This window comes from Ranitomeya imitator, chromosome 3 (assembly GCF_032444005.1).
Source record: "Ranitomeya imitator isolate aRanImi1 chromosome 3, aRanImi1.pri, whole genome shotgun sequence".
Taxonomy (NCBI): domain Eukaryota; kingdom Metazoa; phylum Chordata; class Amphibia; order Anura; family Dendrobatidae; genus Ranitomeya; species Ranitomeya imitator.
Window position 1 is genome coordinate 183,927,603 of NC_091284.1, and position 24,614 is coordinate 183,952,216.

Sequence of the window (24,614 nt, forward strand, 5' to 3'; positions counted from 1 at the left end):
TACTCACTGTGGACAACAGGGTTGTCTTTATTAGATATCTCCTTTAAGTATTATAATTCAAAGAGAGACATTATTATTATTTTTTAAGGTGATTCATTAGACTTTACATGCTGTGATCTGACTTTGGCCGCCAGCATTAGCATTAGCTGACCAAAATCTGAATTCCACAATGACGGCACAATAAGAATTCGTAGGATTCTGTTAATTACTTTAGTAGTTTTGTCTTTATTGCTCCATGGGTACATGTATTAACTTTGAACTAGTAACAACTTTTTTATCTGGGCCTCTGTAAAATGTCTTTTTGAAGGCATGCCATCCTTTGGCCATGACACAATGTACCTATTTAGAATTATCTTTTTTACTACCCTAACGTGATAATTTTACAATGCAGTTTTAGTGTAATTAAATAGATCCAGTCTTGCTTGCCAGTCTTGGTTCATGATTTCATAGTCGTGAATTAGTCTAAGGCAACAGTCACACCTTCAGTATTTGGTCAGCATTTTACATCAGTATCTGTAAGTCAAAATGAGGAGAGGAACAATGAGAGCAAAATTATATCCAAAATATTAAGGGGATAACTAACAGACAATACCCTAAGGGTATGTGCACACGTTGCAGTACGTACGAGGTCAGATCCCCTGCTTTGATGCAGGGCTCCGCGGTGAGCCCGCATCAAAGCCGGGACATGTCAGCTGTTTTGAACAGCTGACGTGCCCGTAATAGGCACGGGCAGAATCGCGATCTGCCCGCACCTATTAACTAGTTAAATGCCGCTGTCAAACGCAGACAGCGGCATTTAACTACCGCTTCCGGCCGGGCGGCCGGAAATGACGTCATCGCCGACCCCCGTCACATGATCGGGGGTCGGCGATGCATCAGGATGGTAACCATAGAGGTCCTAGAGACCTCTATGGTTACTGATCACCGGTGGCTGTGAGCGCCACCCTGTGGTCGGCGCTCACAGCACATCTCCATTTCTGCTACATAGCAGCGATCAGCAGATCGCTGCTATGTAGCAGAGGCGATCGAGTTGTGCCTGCTTCTAGCCTCCCATGGAGGCTATTGAAGCATGGCAAAAGTAAAAAAAAAAAGTTAAAAAAAATGTGAAAAAAAAAATATATAATAGTTTAAATCACCCCCCTTTCGCCCCAATCAAAATAAATCAATAAAAAAAAAATCAAATCTACACATATTTGGTATCGCCGAGCTCAGAATCGCCCGATCTATCAATTAAAAAAAAGCATTAACCTGATCGCTACACGGCGTAGCGAGAAAAAAATCGAAACGCCAGAATTACGTTTTTTAAGTTGCCGCGACATTGCATTAAAATGCAATAACGGGCGATCAAAAGAACGTATCTGCACCAAAATGCTATCATTAAAAACGTCATCTCAGCACGCAAAAAATAAGCCCTCAACCGACCCCAGATCACGAAAAATGGAGACGCTACGAGTATCGGAAAATGGCGCAATTTTTTTTTTTTTAGCAAAGTTTGGAATTTTTTTCACCACTTAGATAAAAAATAACCTAGTCATGTTAGGTGTCTATGAACTTGTACTGGCCTGGAGAATCATAATGGCAGGTCAGTTTTAGCATTTAGTGAACCTAGCAAAAAAGCCAAACAAAAAACAAGTGTGGGATTGCACTTTTTTTTGCAATTTCACCGCACTTGGAATTTTTTTCCCGTTTTCTAGTACACGACATGCTAAAACCAATGATGTCGTTCAAAAGTACAACTCGTCCCGCAAAAAATAAGCCCTCACATGGCCAAATTGACGGAAAAATAAAAAAGTTATGGCTCTGGGAAGGAGGGGAGTGAAAAACGAACACGGAAAAACGAAAAATCCCAAGGTCATGAAGGGGTTAATTTAAAAAAATGGCATGGGCTCCCGTGCAATTTTCTGTGCCAGAGAGGGAAAGCCAGCGACTGGGGGACCGATGTTTATAGCCTAGGAAGGGGTTAATACCCATGGATCGTCCCAGTCTATGAATATCAGCCCCCAGCTGTATAATTAGCCTTCACTGGCTATTAAAATAGGGGGACCCCCCAAAAAAACGACATGGGGTCCTGCCTATAATTATTAGCCAGAAAAGCTATGCAGACAGCTGCAGGCTCGTATTCATAGCCTAGGAAGGGGCCATGGTTATTGGCCCCCCGGCTACAAACACCAGCTCCCAGCCACCCCAGAAATGGCACATCTGTAAGATGTGCCAATTCCGGCACTTAGCCTTTCTCTTCCCACTGCCCTGTAGCAGTGGCACATGGGGTGATAGGGGGTTAATGTCACCTTTGTATTGTAAGGTGACATCAAGCCGGCTTAGTAATAGAGAGGTATCAATAAGACACCTATCCATTACTAATCCTATATATGTTAAAGGGTTAAATAAACACACAGCCAGAATAAAGTATTTTAATGAAATAAAACACTACACATTTTTCCCATCTTTATTGTTCTGCCAATCCATGCGACACCCTCGATCTCCTGCAAAAAATAAAAATAAACCAACACAAATACTCCCTGGTCCGATGTAGTCCATTTAATAACTACTGTCCGACGACGATCTCCCAGATCAGAAGATGTGACCATTCTACAGGGCCTCCAGTGACACACTGACAGGATACAATGGCTGCTGCAGTGTTATCACTGGGGGATCAATGAGTTCATTGCTCTCAATTTACGGCACTGCTGCATGAGAATTTTACCACGCAGAGGTTCCGCAAGTGACAGTTTGAACTCTGCTGAACTCACGGCGGCAGAGGGATACGGTGCGGAAGGATACCTTCTGTCATTGTATCACCGGAGCACCTGGAGAGCGGTCACATCTTCCGATGTGACAGCTGTCACAGGAGATCATCTTGGGACACTCGTTATTAATTGGATTACATTGAAACAGGGAGTATACTGTTGGTTTATTATTTAATTTTTTATACAGGTGATCGAGGGAGTCGAGGTTTAGCTGTATGGTGAGTATATACTATATGGTGTATGTACTGTATGTGTTGCTGTTACTGTGTTTACACAGTAGCCGGATGATGGGATTACTGCTGTCCCATCATTGGCTAGCTGTCACTGTAGCAGGCATAGCCGGATGGGACTCGGACGATGCCTACCTACACAAGACACACACACACAGAAAGCCCCGCACACACCCCCAGTCCCACACACACACACACACACACACACACACACACACAGACACACACAAACACCTGCACACAGACACGCACATCATTTCCGCACACACACAGTCTCCACCCACAAACCTAGTCTATGCCAACACACTTTTCCTCCCGATCTGCAGCGTTTCTCGCACCCTACTCTGCAGCAAAACCGCAGATCTTTTTAAACCTGCAGTTTTGCTGAGGATTTGAATGAATCAATGGTAGTCAATGGGTACAGAAATGCTGCAGATCCTCAAAAAGAATGGACATGCTGGGGAAAATAAAACGCTGCAAATCCACGCCTTTTTTTTCTGCAGCATGTGCACAACAATTCTAGCTTTCCCATTGACTAACATTGCTTGTGCACTACACTGCAGATTTGATGCAATTCTGCGTGTCCAAAGTGCTGCGGAAACGCATCAAAATCCGCAACGTGTGCACATAGCCTAAGACTATTTTACAAAATAATAGACCGTGCATCCATAAACCTACTGGTTAATATTAGGAGATGAGAACTGAATCAATCTCAACCATATAATCCAGAGGAGTCATTGTGTCTCAATCCATGCCTCTACGACTCTCCATATCCAAACTGGTCAGGCCCTGGTTTGCCCAAGACTCCTGCCCTAACAAGGGTAGTTGTTGTGAATTCTGTTGTCGAACTCCCTCCTGTGGTCGTGAGTGGTACTTCGGCGAGTTCTGTCTATGGGCTCCCTCTGGTGGCTATGAGTGAAGCTGCTGCTTCTGAGGTTCCTTACACAGGTGACGTGGGTTGTCCTTTGGTTGGCTGCTCTATTTAACTCCTCTCAGATCGTTACTCCATGCCAGCTGTCAATGTTTTTGCATTTTCTCAGTTCGCTCCTGGATCTCTCTGGTGACCTGCCTTCTCCTGCAGAAGCTAAGTTCCTGACAGTCATTATTTGTTCACTGTTTTCTTGTCCAGCTGGTTTTCATGATTTTGTCTTGCTAGCTGGAAGCTCTGGGATGCAGAGTGGTCCCTCCACACCGTGAGTCGGTGCGGAGGTCTTTTTTGCACACTCTGCGTGGTCTTTTGTAGGTTTTTGTGCTGATCGCAAAGTTACCTTTCCTATCCTCTGTCTATTTAGTAAGTCTGGCCTCCCTTTGCTAAAACCTGTTTCATCTCTGCGTTTGTGACTTTCATCTTTACTCACAGTCAATATATGTGGGGGGCTTCCTTTACCTTTGGGGAATTTCTCTGAGGCAAGGTAGGCTTTATTTTCTATCTCTAGGGCTAGCTAACTCTGAGGCTGTGACGAGGCGCCTAGGGAGCGTCAGGAGCGCTCCACGGCTATTTTTAGTGTGTGTGATAGGATTAGGACTTGCGGTCAGCAGAGCTCCCACATCCCAGAGCTCGTCCTGTATGAGTTTAACTATCAGGTCGGGTGCTCCTAACCACCAGGTCATAACAGGTAGTCCACAGCTTTACCTGAACATAAACGCCCTAAGCTCTTCCTACGTATCTCCCAACGTGCTTCATTCTCATTAATCAGAGGAATTATTTTGCACTTGTAAATCTATTTCAGATCTTAGGATGTGCACCTATTATTATGAGCTTCGCTCAAATGGATGGGGTATTTAGCATGTGTTTAATGAAAGCTCTCCCAATTAGACTCCATCTTCATGGTTCAAAACATAGTCACTCACTTGGTTTCAGATGTGTTTCCATATTTGTTCCTCACCCAGTAGCGGGTCGGTTTGCCCCACATCCAGTTCTCTTGACACGCATATAACATATTTCGTTTAGAATATCCAACCTACGGCAGGAAATAACTTGTCATGTCCAGCCCGATGACGTGCTCTGATGCTCATCTAACCTTCAGATTCAACTCTAATATGTAACAGCTAATACTTGTCATTAATCATGTGACTGGTCAGACCACCCCTGTAGTAATTTGATACACTCATTTTATTTAAGTGAGTAGGCCTGAAAATATTAGAATAATACAAAACAATTCCCGGATTTGGCATCACCTCCCTCCCCTTTGCAAATTTCCGCCCTAGGCACTTGTCCCTCCCTTGCCTAGTGGCAGAGTCTACCTTCTTTAGAGGACGGAACAGTGCTTTGTGCTTTGGCTCTGAGCCAATTAACTTCCTGATCTGACAGATGTATATGAATAACAGCACTGTCTGTCCCCAGCGTGACCTTGTTAATGTATAACTATGTGAGCCCTTGTACTTAGAAAGTATTGTAGATGATTTCCTTTTCTATGTAGGCAGTGGAAATTCACCTCTATCACTTTTCTGATCAAAGTCTCCTTGACCATTCCTAACAAATATTGGTTGCTTAGCAAAAGCCACGATTGACCGTCTTCCCTGTAACTGTAATGGTGTGACGCAAGGGGCTCACTCACTAATTACCCACAGTGCACACTGTGACATTGTTTTCTCAAGTATGAGAAGCATTTCTTCAAGTAATAATGACATATCAGCATTTTCAACCTCCACTTGCTCATAATGGAGATTATCCACACAATGGAATTCCTTTTTCAGGGCCTAAGGGAGTTCTGATTGAAAAATGACCAGCGATAGAGAGTCCTTGCGTAATTCACTGCCCCCCTAGGCTCTGCACTAGTCACAGTCTGGTTCTAGCAATGCACTATATACAGTACGAGCTGCAGACTTTTTATATGGGATTGTTAGCAGGTTGTTCTAGCAGCCATTCGGTCTCAGATTATGGCTCTAACATAATGTATTCCCTCTATCTGAAACGGAATCTCTCCAAAAACTGAACTTCTTGTGTTTTTATTCCTTCTACTAACCTAAGGGTATGTTCACACGTTCCTGATTTCCCTCCTTTTTTTTTCAGGACTGAAACCGCAGCTCTTTGCAGAAAACGCAGGTCCTTTTTTTGGTGCTTTTTTGGTGCGTTTTTTGATGCGTTTTTTTATGCAGTTTTCTATGCAGAGTCTGTGTGTTTTCTAGGAAGTTTTTTAGGGTTAAAATGGCTGAAAATACCCTAACCCTACCCCTAACCCTACCCCTAACCCTACCCCTAACCCTACCCCTAACCCTTCCCCTAACCCTACTCCCAACCCTAACCCTAACCCTATTCTAACCTTAGTGGAAAAAAAAAAAAAATTCTTAATTTTTTTATTGTCCCTACCTATGGGGGTGACAAAGGGGGGGGGGTGTCATTTATTATTTTTTTTATTTTGATCACTGAGATAGGTTATATCTCAGTGATCAAAATGCACTTTGGAACGAATCTGCCGGCCGGCAGATTCGGCGGGCGCACTGCGCATGCGCCCGCCATTTTGCAAGATGGCGGCGCCCGGGGAGAAGACGGCCGGACGGACACCGGGAGGCCGGGTAAGTATAAGGGGGGGGAGATTAGGGCACGGGGGGGGCATCAGAGCACGGGGGGGGGGCATCGGAGCACGGGGGGGTCATCGGAGCATGGGTGGGTGGGATCGGGGCAGCCACACTCCGCCCACGCACTTCCGCCCGCTTCCCCGCACTTCCTGCTGCAGCGGTTCGGCACCACAAACCGCAATAAAACCCGCAGATATATTTTTGATCTGCGGGTTTTACTGCGGGTTTGACCTCACAATGGAGGTCTATGGGTGCAGAACCGCTGCGGCTCCGAAAAAAGAAGTGACATGGTACTTCTTTTTTACCGCGGCTATTCAGCGCGGCTTTTTTTCCCGATTCCCGCATCATGTGCACAGTGGTTCCTGTTTTCCATAGGGTACATTTTACTGTACCCTGCATGGAAAACAGCTGCGGAACCGCAGCGGCAAAAACGCTGCGGTTCCGCAGAAAAAAACGCACTGTGTGAACATGGCCTAACTCTACCTGACATTTAAATTACCTTGCAGGGTTTAACCAGAACTCCCAAGCAGTACGCCCGCTGTCTTGTGGTTATATTTGATACTCATCTTTCCTTTATTCCTTATATCTGATCACCCATTCGCTCATGTTACCTGCATCTTAAAACATATCCAAATTCTCACCTTTTCTCACCTTTCAAACTGCTAAAACTCTTACTGTCGCTCTTATTCATTCTCATCTGGACTACTGCCACTTCCTTCTGATCGGTCTCCCTCTAACCAAACTCTCTCCTCTCCAATCCTTCCTGAATGCAGCAGCCACGTTCGTATTTCTGTCCAGCCGCTGTACTGATACCTCCACCTTCTGCCAGTCATTACACTGGTTACCCATTCACTACAGAACACAATGCAAACTCATATCTCTCACCCACAAAGCTCTCCACAGTTCTGTACCGCCTTATATCTACTCTCTCATTTCTGTCTATCGCCCTACACATTCCCTCCCTACTGAAACTGACCTAAGACTAACATCCTCCATAATTCAACCCTCGCACTACTGTCTCCAAGACTTCTCCTGTGCTGCTCCAGTTCTTTGGAACACACTACCCCAGACAATCTGATTAATACATAGATACTTAAGGCCCCGTCACACATAGCGACGCTGCAGCGATACCGACAACGATCCGGATCGCTGCAGCGTCGCTGTTTGGTCGCTGGAGAGCTGTCACACAGACAGCTCTCCAGCGACCAACGATCCCGAGGTCCCCGGTAACCAGGGTAAACATCGGGTAACTAAGCGCAGGGTCGCGCTTAGTAACCCGATGTTTACCCTGGTTACCATCGTTAAAGTAAAAAAAAAACAACCGCTACATACTTACCTATCGCTGTCTGTCCTCGGCGCTCTGCTTCTCTGGTCTGGCTGTGAGCACAGTGGCCAGAAAGCAGAGAGGTGACGTCACTGCTCTGCTTTCCGGCTGACCGGCGCTCACAGCCAGACCAGAGAAGCTGAGCGCCGAGGACAGACAGCGATAGGTAAGTATGTATTGTTTGTTTTTTTTTACTTTTAGGATGGTAACCAGGGTAAACATCGGGTTACTAAGCGCGGCCCTGCGCTTAGTTACCCGATGTTTACCCTGGTTACCAGCGAAGACATCGCTGAATCGGCGTCACACACGCCGATTCAGCGATGTCAGCGGGACCTCAACGATCAAAAAATGGCCCAGGCCATTCCGACACGACCAGCGATCTCACAGCAGGGGCCTGATCGCTGGTACGTGTCACACATAGCGAGATCGCTACTGAGATCGCTGTTGCGTCACAAAACTCAGCGATCTCGCTAGCGATCTCGCTGTGTGTGACGGGGGCTTTAGCCCCATGTTTTAAAGTGTGCTTTAAAAACCCACCTCTTTAATCAGGCCTATCACCTCCACTCTCTGACCTATTCTTCCCTGTTCCCTCCTTCTAAACATTATTCAAAATCTGCTCCCTCCTATTCACCTGCTTCCACATTCTCCATGCACATAATAACAGCACTTAATAATTGCGCTTAAACATGTTGGCTGATGACCGGATCATTATTATTATTATTTATTATTATAGTGCCATTTATTCCATGTCGCTTTACATGTGAGGAGGGGTATACATACAAGTACAGTAATCTTACAAGTCACAACTGGTACAGGAGGAGAGAGGACCCTGCCCGCGAAGGCTCACAATCTACAAGGGATGGGTGAGGATACAGTAGGCGAGGGTAGAGCTGGATCATGCAGCTTTATATGAAAATCCCTATTTATTACAATTGCTGGATCTGACATAACCTGCACTTTTCACCTACCATGTCCCCCCATTTCCTTGTAGATTGTAAGCTTGCGATCAAGGCCACCACTCCTAATGTAACGGTTTACATGGTCTTACCTTGTATTGAATTTATGGTCTGTACATGTCACCGCTTATTGTAAAGTACTACGGAATATGTTGGTGCCATATAAAATAAAATTGTTATTTATTATTATGTAGGACTTCAGTTTACGGCTAATTTGGCATTGATCTGGGTGAGAATAAATGGCAATGAGGTTTAGTGGTGCTGAGTCCTGGCTTTCTTTATAGTTTTAACTGTCATAATAGTTATTTCTGTGGAACATCTTATTAAACATATTGTTCACAAAATGTTTCTAAGCTGAAATGTTATGTAAGGTTATCAGCGATTAAGCCTGGAAGGTTTACCTCCTCATTACAGTGCAAGTCACGTATGATCTTCGTGACCGTTTCATTCTAGACATCGCATTAAATCTGGAGATCTGCTGACAGCTCTGTGCAGAATGAGTCATGGCTAGGGCTTCCCACCGCTGATCCCAGCACCCCGCTGCTCCAGGGTACGTGTGTGAAGTGGTTATGATAGCAGCAGCCTCTTTCCATTTTTAGTATGCTATCTTTTACCTTTCTATCTGGAAATGACTGTCGTGCTTAAAATAGCCTTGTGTTTAGGAGAAAACATTGACGAGTAGAGTCGAGTCCTGTGGTATTTCATTTCGGATTCAATTCTGCAGCTCATCTTCCGCACAGTCAGGCGACCTCCCTCCCTTCACTGTAACATTTGGGAAGTCATCAATAAAACTGGGTTATGTCCTAGTTAGCATATTTTGGATCTCTGGAAATGACTTCAGCAGTAGAGAAATATATGCCAATGACATATAGGAAACATGCAAATAATTAAAGAGAAATAAACAAAAATATTAAAGCAAACAAAACATATGCAACCGTTGAATGAAAAACTCCCTTAAATTGTATTTTGTTCATGCTGTAGTTTTTTTTTTTTTTTAAAGGAACTTGACAGGAGATCTGTTACTACAGCCATGTATGCCTTACTCTAGCACACTGCTGTGTTTCAGTGAAAGCTGGAGTCCATACGTGTCAGATGAATGGTCTGATGCCGACCCCTGTGGCTTCTTTCTGTTCCGCTCCCTACAACTTTGCGATCTCTCCATATACATACACATAGGCCTGAATCTTGGACTAGTCATCCCAGATCGATGGTCACCAGACGGCTTTTCAAAGTATGTTTTCTCTGAAATACTGTAATGCTTTAGCATAAAACTTACACGGGGGCAATAACGCAGCTAGAACCACCATATTGGATACATATTTACTGTATTCCATGTATTTGGGTATGTTTGCTTGATGGCAGGTTTCAATGAATCAATAAACTATACATGGTTTCCTGCTGTGCCCACTAACTTAGTTGAGGCTATCGGGGCAGCACGGTGGCGCAGTGGATAGCACAGCAGCCTTGCAGCGCTTGAGTCCTGGGTTCAAATCCCACCAAGGACAACATCTGCAAAGAGTTTGTATGTTCTCTCTGTGTTTGCGTGGGTTTCCTCCGGGTACTCCGGTTTCCTCCCACATTCCAAAGACATACTGATAGGGAATTTAGATTGTGAGCCCCATTGGGGACAGCGATGATAATGTGTGCAAAACTGTTCAGTGCTGCGGAATATGTTAGCGCTATGTAAAAATAAAGATTATTATTATTATTATTGATGCTTATGCAATGCTTTTAGAGTCTGTAGCCTGTCGATGAGCCTCCTATTGTAGCACATGCAGAACGTGTCATCAGTGAAGTCAAAAGCTGTATTTGTGAGTTCGCCTGTAAGAAATAAGTGCTAGTGGCAATAAATTGACTTCAAAATAATTCTTGAACTAAATTATCTTCTGCTGGACTCTTGAGGCCTGTTATAGCCAGAGCCAGGGCCAATTGGAAGATGGAAGGGAAGAAGCCAGCACTGCTTATGGTCAGAACGCAATAACTGAAGTGCAATTGCACATAAATTCTAACTGTATTTCAAATATGAGACATTTAGCAAACAATTGATCAATTCTTTGAGCTACCCCGCCACTTCACGGCAATCTCATAATGGGGCAGTCCTAATCTTCGTATTTTATTTACGTTGTGCCATTATGGCTTCCTGAATGTATAAAAAAAAAAAAAAAAAGGACCACATTAAATGCGAACTGTACCTGGAGCATTTTCAGAATCACTCCCTTGGTGCCAGGAAAGGCAAGCGCAGGTAAAGGCCGATCAGGTCCAGTGCGGACATTTCAGATCTGGCTTCCACACTGCCAAACCCGCACCAAAGATGAAGGGTGAGACAGGCTGAGACACAGGTGCACAATTAACTTGAGCCTGAGGCTCAGTTATTGCGTTCTGACCATAAGCAGTGCTGGCTTCTTCCCTTTTTTTTTTGCTTTGCATTGGTATGTGGCTGACCACCACTGTTGCCGCGCACGCTGGGTTATGTGCGCCATTCTTTCTGTGTTCACTGTGATTGATAGGCTGCTGTGCACACACACAGCAGCCCTGCCCCGCCTCAGGCTCAAGTTAATTGTGCACCTGTGTCTCAGCCTGTCTCACCCTTCATCTTTGGTGCGGGTTTGGCAGTGTGGAAGCCAGATCTGAAATGTCCGCACTGGACCTGATCGGCCTTTACCTGCGCTTGCCTTTCCTGGCACCAAGGGAGTGATTCTGAAAATGCTCCAGGTACAGTTCGCATTTAATGTGGTCCTTTTTTTTTTTTTTTTTATACATTCAGGAAGCCATAATGGTACAACGTAAATAAAATACGAAGATTAGGACTGCCCCATTATGAGATTGCCGTGAAGTGGCGGGGTAGCTCAAAGAATTGGTCAATTGTTTGCTAAATGTCTCATATTTGAAATACAGTTAGAATTTATGTGCAATTGCACTTCAGTTATTGCGTTCTGACCATAAGCAGTGCTGGCTTCTTCCCTTTTTTTTTTTCCAATTGGAAGATGCATTGGTACCTGTTGTCCCAGTCTGACATGGTGTTACGGTAACAATTGCAAGTACGTTTTCTTGTGATAGATATTTTTTTTCCCCTTTTTTCTGCTCTGGCAAATATTGTTAAATTATAATATGTTCATATTTGTGATGAAAAACCAAAGAAGATCACCGAAAAGTTAGACCATTGTCATTTCCACCTTCCTTTTAGATACACAATTGTTCTCAACGTCTTCTGCAGATGTGCACTGTTCCCTGCCTCCTGGCTTCCTTCATCTTGTGGGAGGAGCTCTGCTAGTTGATTGACAGATCGGACCAGCGGCATCATTGTGCTGCTGCTCTGAAGTGGATGCTTTTCGTTGCTGCAAGCAAAAACAGCTTTGCCTCTGCAGCATTGTTGAAGCGTAGGGACACTGCTGCTGGTCGATTTGATAGCTATGAGTGCACTCCATTGATCTGAACAACTTCAGAGCGGTGCTTACAAGCTCTATCGAAAAGAGCTTGTAAGCACTGCACTAGAGTGCATTGGTGGCAGGTTGCCTAGGCAGTGAGCAAGAAATAATAAAATTAAAAACATAAAATAACCTTTTATTACAAGTAAATTTCCAAGTTGCTTGTTTTTATATGTGGCAACCTCTTAGAATACACGGCAGTGTGCCCCCGTTCCCTATCATAAAAGAGAATTGGGATGATTATGACGATGCAACTCAGATCAAACTGTCAGAGTTTGATTCGAGTGCCATTTTACTGTGTTGCGATTCATGAGGGAATGACAGCACAGGTGCAGAGAAGACTGAGAGCTTAATTTCTCCATCTTCTTCATTCTCTGGGTCCTCGGGAATCGGACTGCACTCCGATGACATCCATGTATCGTCCGATGTTTCACATACACTCCTACACTTTGATGGATGCGCATGATCGGATTATCGGAGGTATTCGATTGTTCTCTGATGCCAAATCTGCATGAGAAAAAAATCACAGATCTGCACTGCCCCATAGTATAACATTGGCCTGGTGCTATCCGATAAAACATCACAGATCTGCACTGCCCCATAGTATAACATTGGCCTGGTGCTATCCGATAAAACATCACAGATCTGCACTGCCCCATAGTATAACATTGGCCTGGTGCTTTCCGATAAAACATCACAGATCTGCACTGCCCTATAGTATAACATTGGCCTGGTGCTATCCGATAAAACATCACAGATCTGCACTGCCCCATAGTATAACATTGGCCTTCTGCTATCCGATAAAACATCACAGATCTGCACTGCCCCATAGTATAACATTGGCCTGGTGTTACCCGATAAAACATCACAGATCTGCACTGCCCCATAGTATAACATTGGCCTGGTGCTTTCCGATAAAACATCACAGATCTGCACTGCCCCATAGTATAACATTGGCCTGGTGCTATCCGATAAAACATCACAGATCTGCACTGCCCCATAGTATAACATTGGCCTGGTGCTTTCCGATAAAACATCACAGATCTGCACTGTCCCATAGTATAACATTGGCCTGGTGCTATCCGATAAAACATCACAGATCTGCACTGCCCCATAGTCTAACATTGGCCTGGTGCTATCCGATAAAACATCACAGATCTGCACTGCCCCATAGTATAACATTGGCCTTCTGCTATCCGATAAAACATCACAGATCTGCACTGCCCCATAGTATAACATTGGCCTGGTGTTACCCGATAAAACATCACAGATCTGCACTGCCCCATAGTATAACATTGGCCTGGTGCTTTCCGATAAAACATCACAGATCTGCACTGTCCCATAGTATAACATTGGCCTGGTGCTATCCGATAAAACATCACAGATCTGCACTGCCCTATAGTATAACATTGGCCTGGTGCTATCCGATAAAACATCACAGATCTGCACTGCCCCATAGTATAACATTGGCCTTCTGCTATCCGATAAAACATCACAGATCTGCACTGCCCCATAGTATAACATTGGCCTGGTGTTACCCGATAAAACATCACAGATCTGCACTGCCCCATAGTATAACATTGGCCTGGTGCTTTCCGATAAAACATCACAGATCTGCACTGTCCCATAGTATAACATTGGCCTGGTGCTATCCGATAAAACATCACAGATCTGCACTGCCCCATAGTCTAACATTGGCCTGGTGCTATCCGATAAAACATCGCAGATCTGCACTGCCCCATAGTATAACATTGGCCTTGTGCTATCCGATAAAACATCACAGATCTGCACTGCCCCATAGTATAACATTGGCCTGGTGCTATCCGATAAAACATCACAGATCTGCACTGCCCCATAGTATAACATTGGCCTGGTGCTATCCGATAAAACATCGCAGATCTGCACTGCCCCATAGTATAACATTGGCCTGGTACTATCCGATAAAACATCACAGATCTGCACTGCCCCATAGTCTAACATTGGCCTGGTGCTATCCGATAAAACATCGCAGATCTGCACTGCCCCATAGTATAACATTGGCCTTGTGCTATCCGATAAAACATCACAGATCTGCACTGCCCCATAGTATAACATTGGCCTGGTGCTATCCGATAAAACATCACAGATCTGCACTGTCCCATAGTATAACATTGGCCTGGTGCTATCCGATAAAACATCACAGATCTGCACTGCCCCATAGTCTAACATTGGCCTGGTGCTATCCGATAAAACATCACAGATCTGCACTGCCCCATAGTATAACATTGGCCTTCTGCTATCCGATAAAACATCACAGATCTGCACTGCCCCATAGTATAACATTGGCCTGGTGTTACCCGATAAAACATCACAGATCTGCACTGCCCCATAGTATAACATTGGCCTGGTGCTTTCCGATAAAACATCACAGATCTGCACTGTCCCATAGTATAACATTGGCCTGGTGCTATCCGATAAAACATCACAGATCTGCACTGCCCTATAGTATAACATTGGCCTGGTGCTATCCGATAAAACATCGCAGATCTGCACTGCCCCATAGTATAACATTGGCCTGGTACTATCCGATAAAACATCACAGATCTGCACTGTCCCATAGTATAACATTGGCCTGGTGCTATCCGATAAAACATCACAGATCTGCACTGCCCTATAGTATAACATTGGCCTGGTGCTATCCGATAAAACATCGCAGATCTGCACTGCCCCATAGTATAACATTGGCCTGGTGCTATCCGATAAAACATCACAGATCTGCACTGCCCCATAGTATAACATTGGCCTGGTGCTTTCCGATAAAACATCACAGATCTGCACTGCCCTATAGTATAACATTGGCCTGGTGCTATCCGATAAAACATCACAGATCTGCACTGCCCCATAGTATAACATTGGCTTGGTGCTATCCGATAAAACATCACAGATCTGCACTGCCCCATAGTCTAACATTGGCCTGGTGCTATCCGATAAAACATCGCAGATCTGCACTGCCCCATAGTATAACATTGGCCTGGCGCTATCCGATAAAACATCATGTACCACTCGCCTTGTTATAGACTCAAGTGAATGAACCCTAAATATGATGTTCTTATAGGAATGTTCTTTATTTGAACTGACAACATTTAGGGCAAATGTGTAAATGATCTGAACGTTGTCCAGAGGTGGTCAATAGGAAGGAGAAGCAAGCGGGATTTGGCAATTAATAGGGGATAACCAGAAACTGTGAGGTGCATACAAGGCTGGGATTAACTACTGACAACCTGACCCTCAGGATGCCGGTCACAGGGCTTTGCGTCTCAAAATCTTTTAGACCATCCCATGGAACTTGTTTTACTTAATTTATTTAGAACTCAAGATAGATATTTAGTTATATCTTGTACTAGAGTTTTATACAAAACACACGGTGGGATTTCTGAAGAATTTCAGTCAAATTAAGTCAACTTTAACACAACTGTAAGGATGCATGTCCACGGTCCATAACGACAGCGCTTTGGACTGAGCGGAAAACCCGCTCCGCTCAAAGCGCCGCCCCCTTCTGTATGTGCGGTGATTCCGGATGTGTTCATTGTACACATCCGGAATCACCGCACCCTCTACATAGGACCCTGTTATTTACCTTGCGGTGACGCATGTCCGGAAACGCTGGTTCGCCAGATGCGTGTTCGCACGAATAGTGTAGACGGGATTTCATAAAATCCCCTCCACTATGCTGTAACATCTGGACGCTGCGGATTGAACGCTGCGGCTGTATGCAGCGTTCAATCCGCAGCTAATCCGGATGTAATCTGGCATGTGGAAACATACCCTAAATGATCTAAGCTGCAGTTTACCTAGTTTAGGCAGTTGTTACATCTAGGTCTTAGCGCTTGGGTTGCGCATAGCCTAATACTGGTGTAATAACTTGCTTGTTACATATGTATTTCCCTTGGCGGCAGCTCACTGCTGGAATGATAACTCCTGAACTAGGATATCTCCATTTCATAGGCTCATGTGGCTCTGGGGCAGTTGTGGTTTGCTACTATTTTAGCTGACTTGTTTGGTTGTATTAGATCAGTTCTCAATTTCTTGCATTGAAGTGGTCTTCTGGCCGATCACTTTCCTGTGGATATAGAAAGTGCAGTCCAGCTACTGTGACCCTTATTTGAGCTCCGTTTTTTTTTTTTTGCCGCAAGTGTATAAAATCTAACCCCTAGCCAGCCTTTCTGGATTTACCAACAATTGAAATAGAACGAGTCAGTTTGTGAAATTTCTTCCCTCTCAATATCTCATGATCAGGTGAGATTGTTGCAAAGTAGAAGCATTTAGGAAGCACAACAACTCAACAATGAAGTGTGGACCCCAAAAAGTTATAGAGCAGGGCCGTGGAATACGGAGGTGCATAATAGTGGTCACTGCTCTGCTGATTCATAACTGCACAGTACAAATCTCTTGTAGCATTAACATCAGCACAAAAACTGTGTGCTGGGAGCTTCATGGCATGCCTTTCCTAGGTGGAGCACCTGTGTACGCCTTACATCACCAAGCACAGATGGAGTGTTGTAAAATACCCCATAACTGGACTCTGGATAGGTGGAAACGTTTTTTTCATGAATCAAAAATCTCTATTTGCCTGTCTGATGGATGGTTCTGGGTTTGCCGATTCCAGGAGAGCATTACAGGGGTTGTCCAACTACTTTATCTAAATTTTTGGCCCCGATAAAATAAAAAAGCTTTTACTCACCTTCTGTGCTGGTGCTGTTCCTGCAGTGTTGGCACACACTCTCCCCAGGGCTCCCGTGCTGTTGTTGTGACATGAGACGCCTGCGCCCAATCAGCACTGGTGTCGCTGTCCCCGTCTTCATGCGGATTGAACGTGAAGAGGAAGCATGAGATCCGCTGCAGCCCAGACTTCCTCTTCATTTTCAATTCGACAGGAGGCAGAGACAGTGATGCCAGCGCTGATTGGGCGCCAAGCACCATGTGTCACAAAAACAACATGGGAGCCTCAGGGAGAATGAGTGTTTCACTTCATTGAGCCAATTGTAAAATTAAGTGGAGAAAGGATAATGCTTATGGGGTTTTTCTCGGGTTCGCCTAGGTCCGTTAGTTCAAAGGTTGACTCAGAATACCAAGATATTTTTGACAATTGTATGTTTCCATATTTGTGAAAAAAGATTGGGAAGCCACTTTTCTGTTCTAGGATGCCTGTTCCCCAATGCTGAAAGCCCTGTCCAGGAAAGCGTTGGTGGTTGAGTTTGGTGTGGAGGAACTTGACTGTCCCAAACAAAGCCTCAACCCCGTAGAGATTGTGATCCTGGCGCTCTCATCCAACATTTGTGTCTAACCTCACAAATTCTCTTCTGGATGAATGGGCAAAAATTTCCTCAGACACACTCCAAAATCTTAAAGAAATCTTTCCAATTACAATGGAAGCTTTTAGCTGCAAAGTGAGAACCACCTCCGTATTAATGACTATGGATTTAGAATAAGATGTTTATAGAGGTAACAGGAAGGTGTCCCAATAATTTTGTCCGCACAGTGTTTAATGCTGTAAACAAGCACAAAGAATACAGTGTACTTATGTTTGTCTTTCATTATTTTACAGGCTTAACAGGGAAAATTATAAACCACATATTGAATGCAGGCTTTGAAATATCTGCACTGCAAATGGTAAGTTTCTATGAATGATGACATTTTCCAGTGGCCTAAAGGAAGAACTGAATCGCGGTGGTTTAAATAGCATGGCACTGAAATACAGAATTCTTAGTTTGGAGGTAATAGAGCAAACGGGCGAGCACCCTGAAGGGGGCTGAAGTACTGGCAGATGATGGTGGGCTCTGCTTTATTCAGCTAAAATGCCAAGACTGGGCTTGAGGTGGTCATGGATTTGATTGCCATCTTGTTCTTGACCGAATGACTTCTTATCTCCAGGCCACGCTAATCTATAGTTTTGCTAACCATGACTATTTGGGTTTTGGGCAATCTTATGTCTGACAGCTTTTTCTTATTCCAGTAATGATTCTGTTTGTTCATGGAGAGATCATTTCAGAAATGCAAGAATAGAGAGATTTTTGCTGTGATTGGAACCATTTTCCATGAAGAATTGGTAAATCTAGAGCACATGCGTTGCCTGGGTTATTGTCATGATGATCTTTACATGATCTACATCACGTGTTCTATAAATCTGGAGTTCTGTATAAAAGGTGTTCCCAAAATATGATCCATTGTTCAAAACACTTTACGGATTATAGGTGGCTTGAATTTAAGGTTTTGCTCATCTATTTAGGCTGTGGAAGTAAAGTAAGACTACTTTTAAGGAGACCAGGATGAAAAATATACTTATGATAATTGAAGTTGCAGGTCCAAAGCCTGGGTGTGAGAGATACTGGTGGCATTTCCTGCATTTATACCTAGGTACAATTTTGTCACCGAGATCTTGTGGTTTCTAACCCCTTAGTGACCGAGCCAAATTTTTGAAATCTGACCAGTGTCACTTTATGTGGTAATAACTCTGCAACGCTTCAACAAATCCCAGTGATTTTGAGATTGTTTTTTCGTGACACATTATACTTTATGATAATGGTAAATTTAGTTCAACATTTTTTGTGTTTATTTATAAAAAATATAAATAATTTGAGAAAAATGTTAAAAAATTAGCAATTTTCTAAATTTGAATGATTATCTCTTTAATCCAGATAGTCATACAACAGCAAACCATTAATAAATAACATTTCCCACATGTCTGCTTTACATCAGCACCATTTGTAAAATGTTATTTTATTTTGTTAGCATTTTAGGAGGTTTAAAAATGTAGCAGCAATTTTTCATTTTTTCAAAGAAATTTACCACATTTATTTTTTTAGGGACTTATCCATGTTTGAAGTGACTTTAGGGGTCCCATATATTGGGAAACCCACAAACGTGATACCATTTTAAAGACAGCACCCCTAAACATATTGAAAACTGCTGTCAGGTAGTTTATTAACCCTTCAGTTGCTTTACAGGAATTAATGCAAAGTGGCATGACAGAAATGAAAATGTGTATTTTTACCACCTAAATGCCTCTAACTTCTAAACAGATTACTACAGCCGTCAGACTCTAAGGCCGCTATTTGGGCATGAATTGCCATCGCAAACATCAGGACAACAAAATCATGATCTGAGGGCACCAATTGGGATAAAGAAGAAGCCCCCACATTCTGTTAACCATTTATAATGATGTAGTCACTATTGACAGCAGCATCTAAGGGGTTAAACAGATTTAGAAGGTGCAAATACTGATCGTGGCTGATACAGCAAGTTGTCAGCTATAGTGTACAACCGACAGATGCTGGATTGTCATCTGTATGGGGAGGCTATTCTCTTATATCTTAGGTCAGTTAAAAGACGTATTGGCGGTCATTAAGGGGTTAATGGCTGTCTACATGGTAGTGTCATTGTTATCGGCTTCAACCTGTATACATCACTCTCTATATCCTGACTGGCTAGAGTTATTGCAGATATGTGCGTATATGCCTGAAATGTATATAGCTGTTAATTTAAAGGGTACACCACCCCTCTATTTTTACAGTAGGTAGTGTGACCGCTATTTTCTAAATTTTCAGCTTGATTCATCATTTGCATTTATTTGCATTATTTATTTTGTCTTGTCTTTCTTTTTGAAAATGTGTCCAAATGGCCAACAATGTTTCAGAATTTTCGTCACAAGTTAGGTTTTCTTTTCCTTTTTGCTATATTTGCAGCATTTTTTAATAAAATGTAAATGGTCTCTTCAGAGGTAAAGAGGGCTAGAACTTTAGTGCCACCTTTAGGAAGTAGACATCCTAAAAGTCAATATCGACTCTAACGAGCCTTGTCACACAACTTAGGATAAAAGCCAAAACCAAAATCTCAATTAGCAGACAATTTACAGACACTGATGCCTCACACAGCCAAACCAGATCTCACACTTTGCACTGATGAGCGGCAGAACCCCGAAACACAGTGTCTGCAAACTGAGATTTTGGTTTTGACTTTTATCCGAAGTCATGTGACAAGGCTCGTTAGAGAGTCGATACTGACTTGTTGGATTGCTACTTCCTATTGGTGACACTAGAGTTCTAGTCCTCTTCCTCTCTGAAGAGACAATTTGCATATTTGGAGCACTGCGGCTTAAAAGTCTCCTCACCGCGGCATGTCAGTCTTGACGTGTCGCTCTCAGCAAGGAGGAACATTACTCCTTCAATAAAATAAAGCAAAACCTTTTAAATAAGCTTAAAAATGGAACATTTTAATCTTTAACTGTGCAAAAAAAGACAGATTTTTTCCTCTACTGTGGTCCTAGATTACAGTTTCACAAACTTTTTACAATTTTTCAAAACACCTCAAATGATGAATTAGCCGAAAACATCTGGATAATGTAAACTTCTCTCACATTGTCGACCAAGACTAAAAAATGACTGAAAAACCTAGTGTAAATATGGCACGAAAGCCATAATGAATTGGATGCACACCTGAAAATCATGGCAGCTTCCTTGGAGGATATAACTTCTGCTGAGTTCCAGAAGTTCAGCATTCTGCTTGGGGCACAATATGAATACAGTAAATCAGTATCATCAATGTATATGCCACTGCTCAAGAGGACGAGTCTTGTGATCATTGTAATGTATTCGCCATAATAGAGCAAGTCTCTGGCACCGTTTCCAGACTTCTGCATTGTGCTATTCCTCCTGGAAATGTAGGTGTGTTATCAGTTGGCGCTTACACAATCTGACATTGTCCAGTCAGATCAAACCGTGCACTGACACATCCCCAGCTGATAACACTCAGTTGTCAAAGTATTAAATAGTTCTAAAGGTACAGTCACATTTAGCGACGCTGCAGCGATATAGACAACGATGTCGATCGCTGCAGCGTCGCTGTTTAGGTCGTTGTGTGGTCGCTGGAGAGCTGTCACACAGACAGCTCTCCAGCGACCAACGATGCCGAAGTCCCCGGGTAAACAGGGTAAACATCGGGTTACTAAGCGCAGGGCCGCGCTTAGTAACCCGATGTTTACCCTGGTTACCATTGTAAATGTAAAAAAAAAAAACCCACTACATACTTACATTCCGGTGTCTGTTGCGTCCCCCGGCATCAGCTTCCCTGCACTGTGTCAGCGCCGGCCGTAAAGCAGATCCAGCAATGACAGCGGGTGATCAGCGACCAAAAAAAGGTACTGATCATTCCCAATGACCAACGATCTCCCAGCAGGGGCCTGATCGTTGGTCGCTGTCACGCATAACGATTTTGTTAACGATATCGTTGCTACGTCACAAAAAGCAACGATATCGTTAACGAAATCGTTATGTGTGAAGGTACCTTAACTTTTCTAGGAGGAAACGTACAGCACACAGTTCTAAGAACTGATGCTCCAGAATTGGTATGCCATGGAGAAAACAAGTATTTTCTGAACCATGCATGTGAATTCCTGACAGATCCTTCATAAATGGGTTTGTCTATCAGTAGGATCAACCCTCCAAAGCCAGCTATATGGGCATGTAGGACATAGGAAGCTGAATACAATGATACCTTGATATCTGCGATCCAAGGTCTTATTCCAAAGAAATCCCCGTTTTCTTATTTGTAAAAGCTGTTCACGACTATGGGCGGATACCAATCTGTATGAGAATCTGCCTCAAGAACTGGTTTTTAACCCCTTTACCCCCAAGGGTGGTTTGCACGTTAATGACCGGGCCAATTTTTACAATTCTGACCACTGTCCCTTTGTGAGGTTATAACTCTGGAACGCTTCAACGGATCCCAGTGATTCTGACATTGTTTTCTCGTGACATATTGTACTTCATGACAATGGTAAAAAATTTTGATAGTACCTGCGTTTATTTGTGAAAAAAATGGAAATTTGGCGAAAATTATGAAAATTTCGCAATTTTCCAACTTTGAATTTTTATGCAATTAAATCACAGAGATATGTCACACAAAATACTTAATAAGTAACATTTCCCACATGTCTACTTTACATCAGCACAATTTTGGAACCAAAATTTTTTTTTGTTAGGGAGTTATAAGGGTTAAAAGTTGACCAGCAATTTCTCATTTCTACAACACCATTTTATTTTAGGGACCACATCTCATTTGAAGTCATTTTGAGGGGTCTATATGATAGAAAATACCCAAGTGTGACACCATTCTAAAAACTACACCCCTCAAGGTGCTCAAAACCATATTCAAGAAGTTTATTAACCCTTCTGGTACTTCACAGGAATTTTTTGAATGTTTAAATAAAAATGAACATTTAACTTTTTTTCACAAAAAATTTACTTCAGCTCCAATTTGTTTAATTTTACCAAGGGTAACAGGAGAAAATAGACCCCAAACATTGTTGTACAATTTGTCCTGAGCACGACAATACCCCACATGTGGGGGTAAACCACTGTTTGGGCGCATGGCAGAGCTCGGAAGCGAAGGAGCGCCATTTGACTGGTACTTCACAGGAATTTTTTGAATGTTTAAATAAAAATGAACATTTAACTTTTTTTCACAAAAAATTTACTTCAGCTCCAATTTGTTTAATTTTACCAAGGGTAACAGGAGAAAATAGACCCCAAACATTGTTGTACAATTTGTCCTGAGCACGACAATACCCCACATGTGGGGGTAAACCACTGTTTGGGCGCATGGCAGAGCTCGGAAGCGAAGGAGCGCCATTTGACTTTTCAATGCAAAATTGACTGGAATTGAGATGGGACGCCATGTTTCGTTTGGAGAGCCCCTGATGTGCCTAAACATTGAAACCCCCCACAAGTGACACCATTTTGGAAAGTAGACCCCTTAAGGAACTTATCTAGATGTGTGGTGAGCACTTTGACCCACCAAGTGCTTCACAGAAGTTTATAATGCAGAGCCGTAAAAATAAAACAAAAAATTTTTCCCACAAAAATTATTTTTTTAGCCCCCAGTTTTGTATTTTCCCGAGGGTAACAGGAGAAAGTGGACCCCAAAATTTGTTGCCCAATTTGTCCTGAGTGCGATGATAAACCATATGTGGGGGGAACCACTGTTTGGGCGCATGGGAGGGTTCGGAAGGGAAGGAGTGCCATTTGAATGCAGACTTAGATGGAATGGTCTGCAGGTGTCACATTGCGTTTGCAGAGCCCCTAATGTACCTAAACAGTAGAAACCCCCCACAAGTGACACCATTTTGGAAAGTAGACCCCCTAAGGAACTCATCTAGATGTGTTGTGATAGCTTTGAACCCCCAAGTGTTTCACTACAGTTTGTAACGCAGAGCCGTGAAAATTGAAAAAAAAAATCTTTCCCCCCAAAATTATTTTTTAGCCCCCAGTTTTGTATTTTCCCGAGGGTAAGAGGAGAAATTTGACCCCAAAAGTTGTTGTCCAATTTGTCCTGAGTACGCTGATACCCCATATGTTGGGGGGAACCACCGTTTGGGCGCATGGGAGGGCTCGGAAGGGAAGGAGTGCCATTTGGAATGCAGACTTAGATGGAATGGTCTGCAGGCGTCACATTGCGTTTGCAGAACCCCTAATGTAACTAAACAGTAGAAATCCCCCCCAAATGACCCCATATTGGAAACTAGACCCCCATGGAACTTATCTAGATGTGTTGTGAGAACTTTGAACCCCCAAGTGTTTCACTACAGTTTATAACGCAGAGCCGTGAAAATAAAAAATCTTTTTTTTCCCACAAAAATTATTTTTTAGCCCCCAGTTTTGTATTTTCCCAAGGGTAACAGGAGAAATTGGACCCCAAAAGTTGTTGTCCTATTTGTCCTGAGTACGCTGATACCCCATATGTTGGGGTAAACCCCTGTTTGGGCACACGGGAGAGCTCGGAAGGGAAGGAGCACTGTTTTACTTTTTCAACGCAGAATTGGCTGGAATTGAGATCGGACGCCATGTCGCGTTTGGAGAGCCCCTGATGTGCCTAAACAGTGGAAACCCCCAATTATAACTGAAACCCTAATCCAAACACACCCCTAACCCTAATCCCAACAGTAACCCTAACCACACCTCTAACCCTGACACACACCTAACCCTAATCCCAACCCTATTCCCAACTGTAAATGTAATCTAAACCCTAACCGTAACTTTAGCCCCAACCCTAACTGTAGCCTTAACCCTAGCCCCAACCCTAACTTTAGCCCCAACCCAAACTGTAGCCCTAACCCTAGCCCTAACCATAGCCCTAAACCTAACTTTAGCCCCAACCCTAACTGTAGCCTTAACCATAGCCCTAACCCTAGCCCTAGCCCAAACCCTAACCCTAGCCCTAACCCTAGCCCTAATGGAAAAATGGAAATAAATACATTTTTTTAATTTTTCCCTAACTAAGGGGGTGATGAAGGGGGGTTTGATTTACTTTTATAGCGGGTTTTTTAGCGGATTTTTATGATTGTCAGCCGTCACACACTGAAAGACGCTTTTTATTGCAAA

General features: G+C 43.3%; 1 protein-coding gene across 1 annotated transcript in view; it reads left to right on the forward strand.

Annotated features, from left to right (window-relative positions):
• NME7 (NME/NM23 family member 7) overlaps positions 1–24,614 on the forward strand; it is a 373,917-nt gene that overhangs the window by 163,736 nt on the left and 185,567 nt on the right. The window contains exon 8 of the mRNA XM_069761686.1: positions 17,786–17,850. Within this exon, the coding sequence (XP_069617787.1) occupies positions 17,786–17,850 (65 nt within the window). The remainder of the gene's footprint in view (positions 1–17,785; positions 17,851–24,614) is intronic.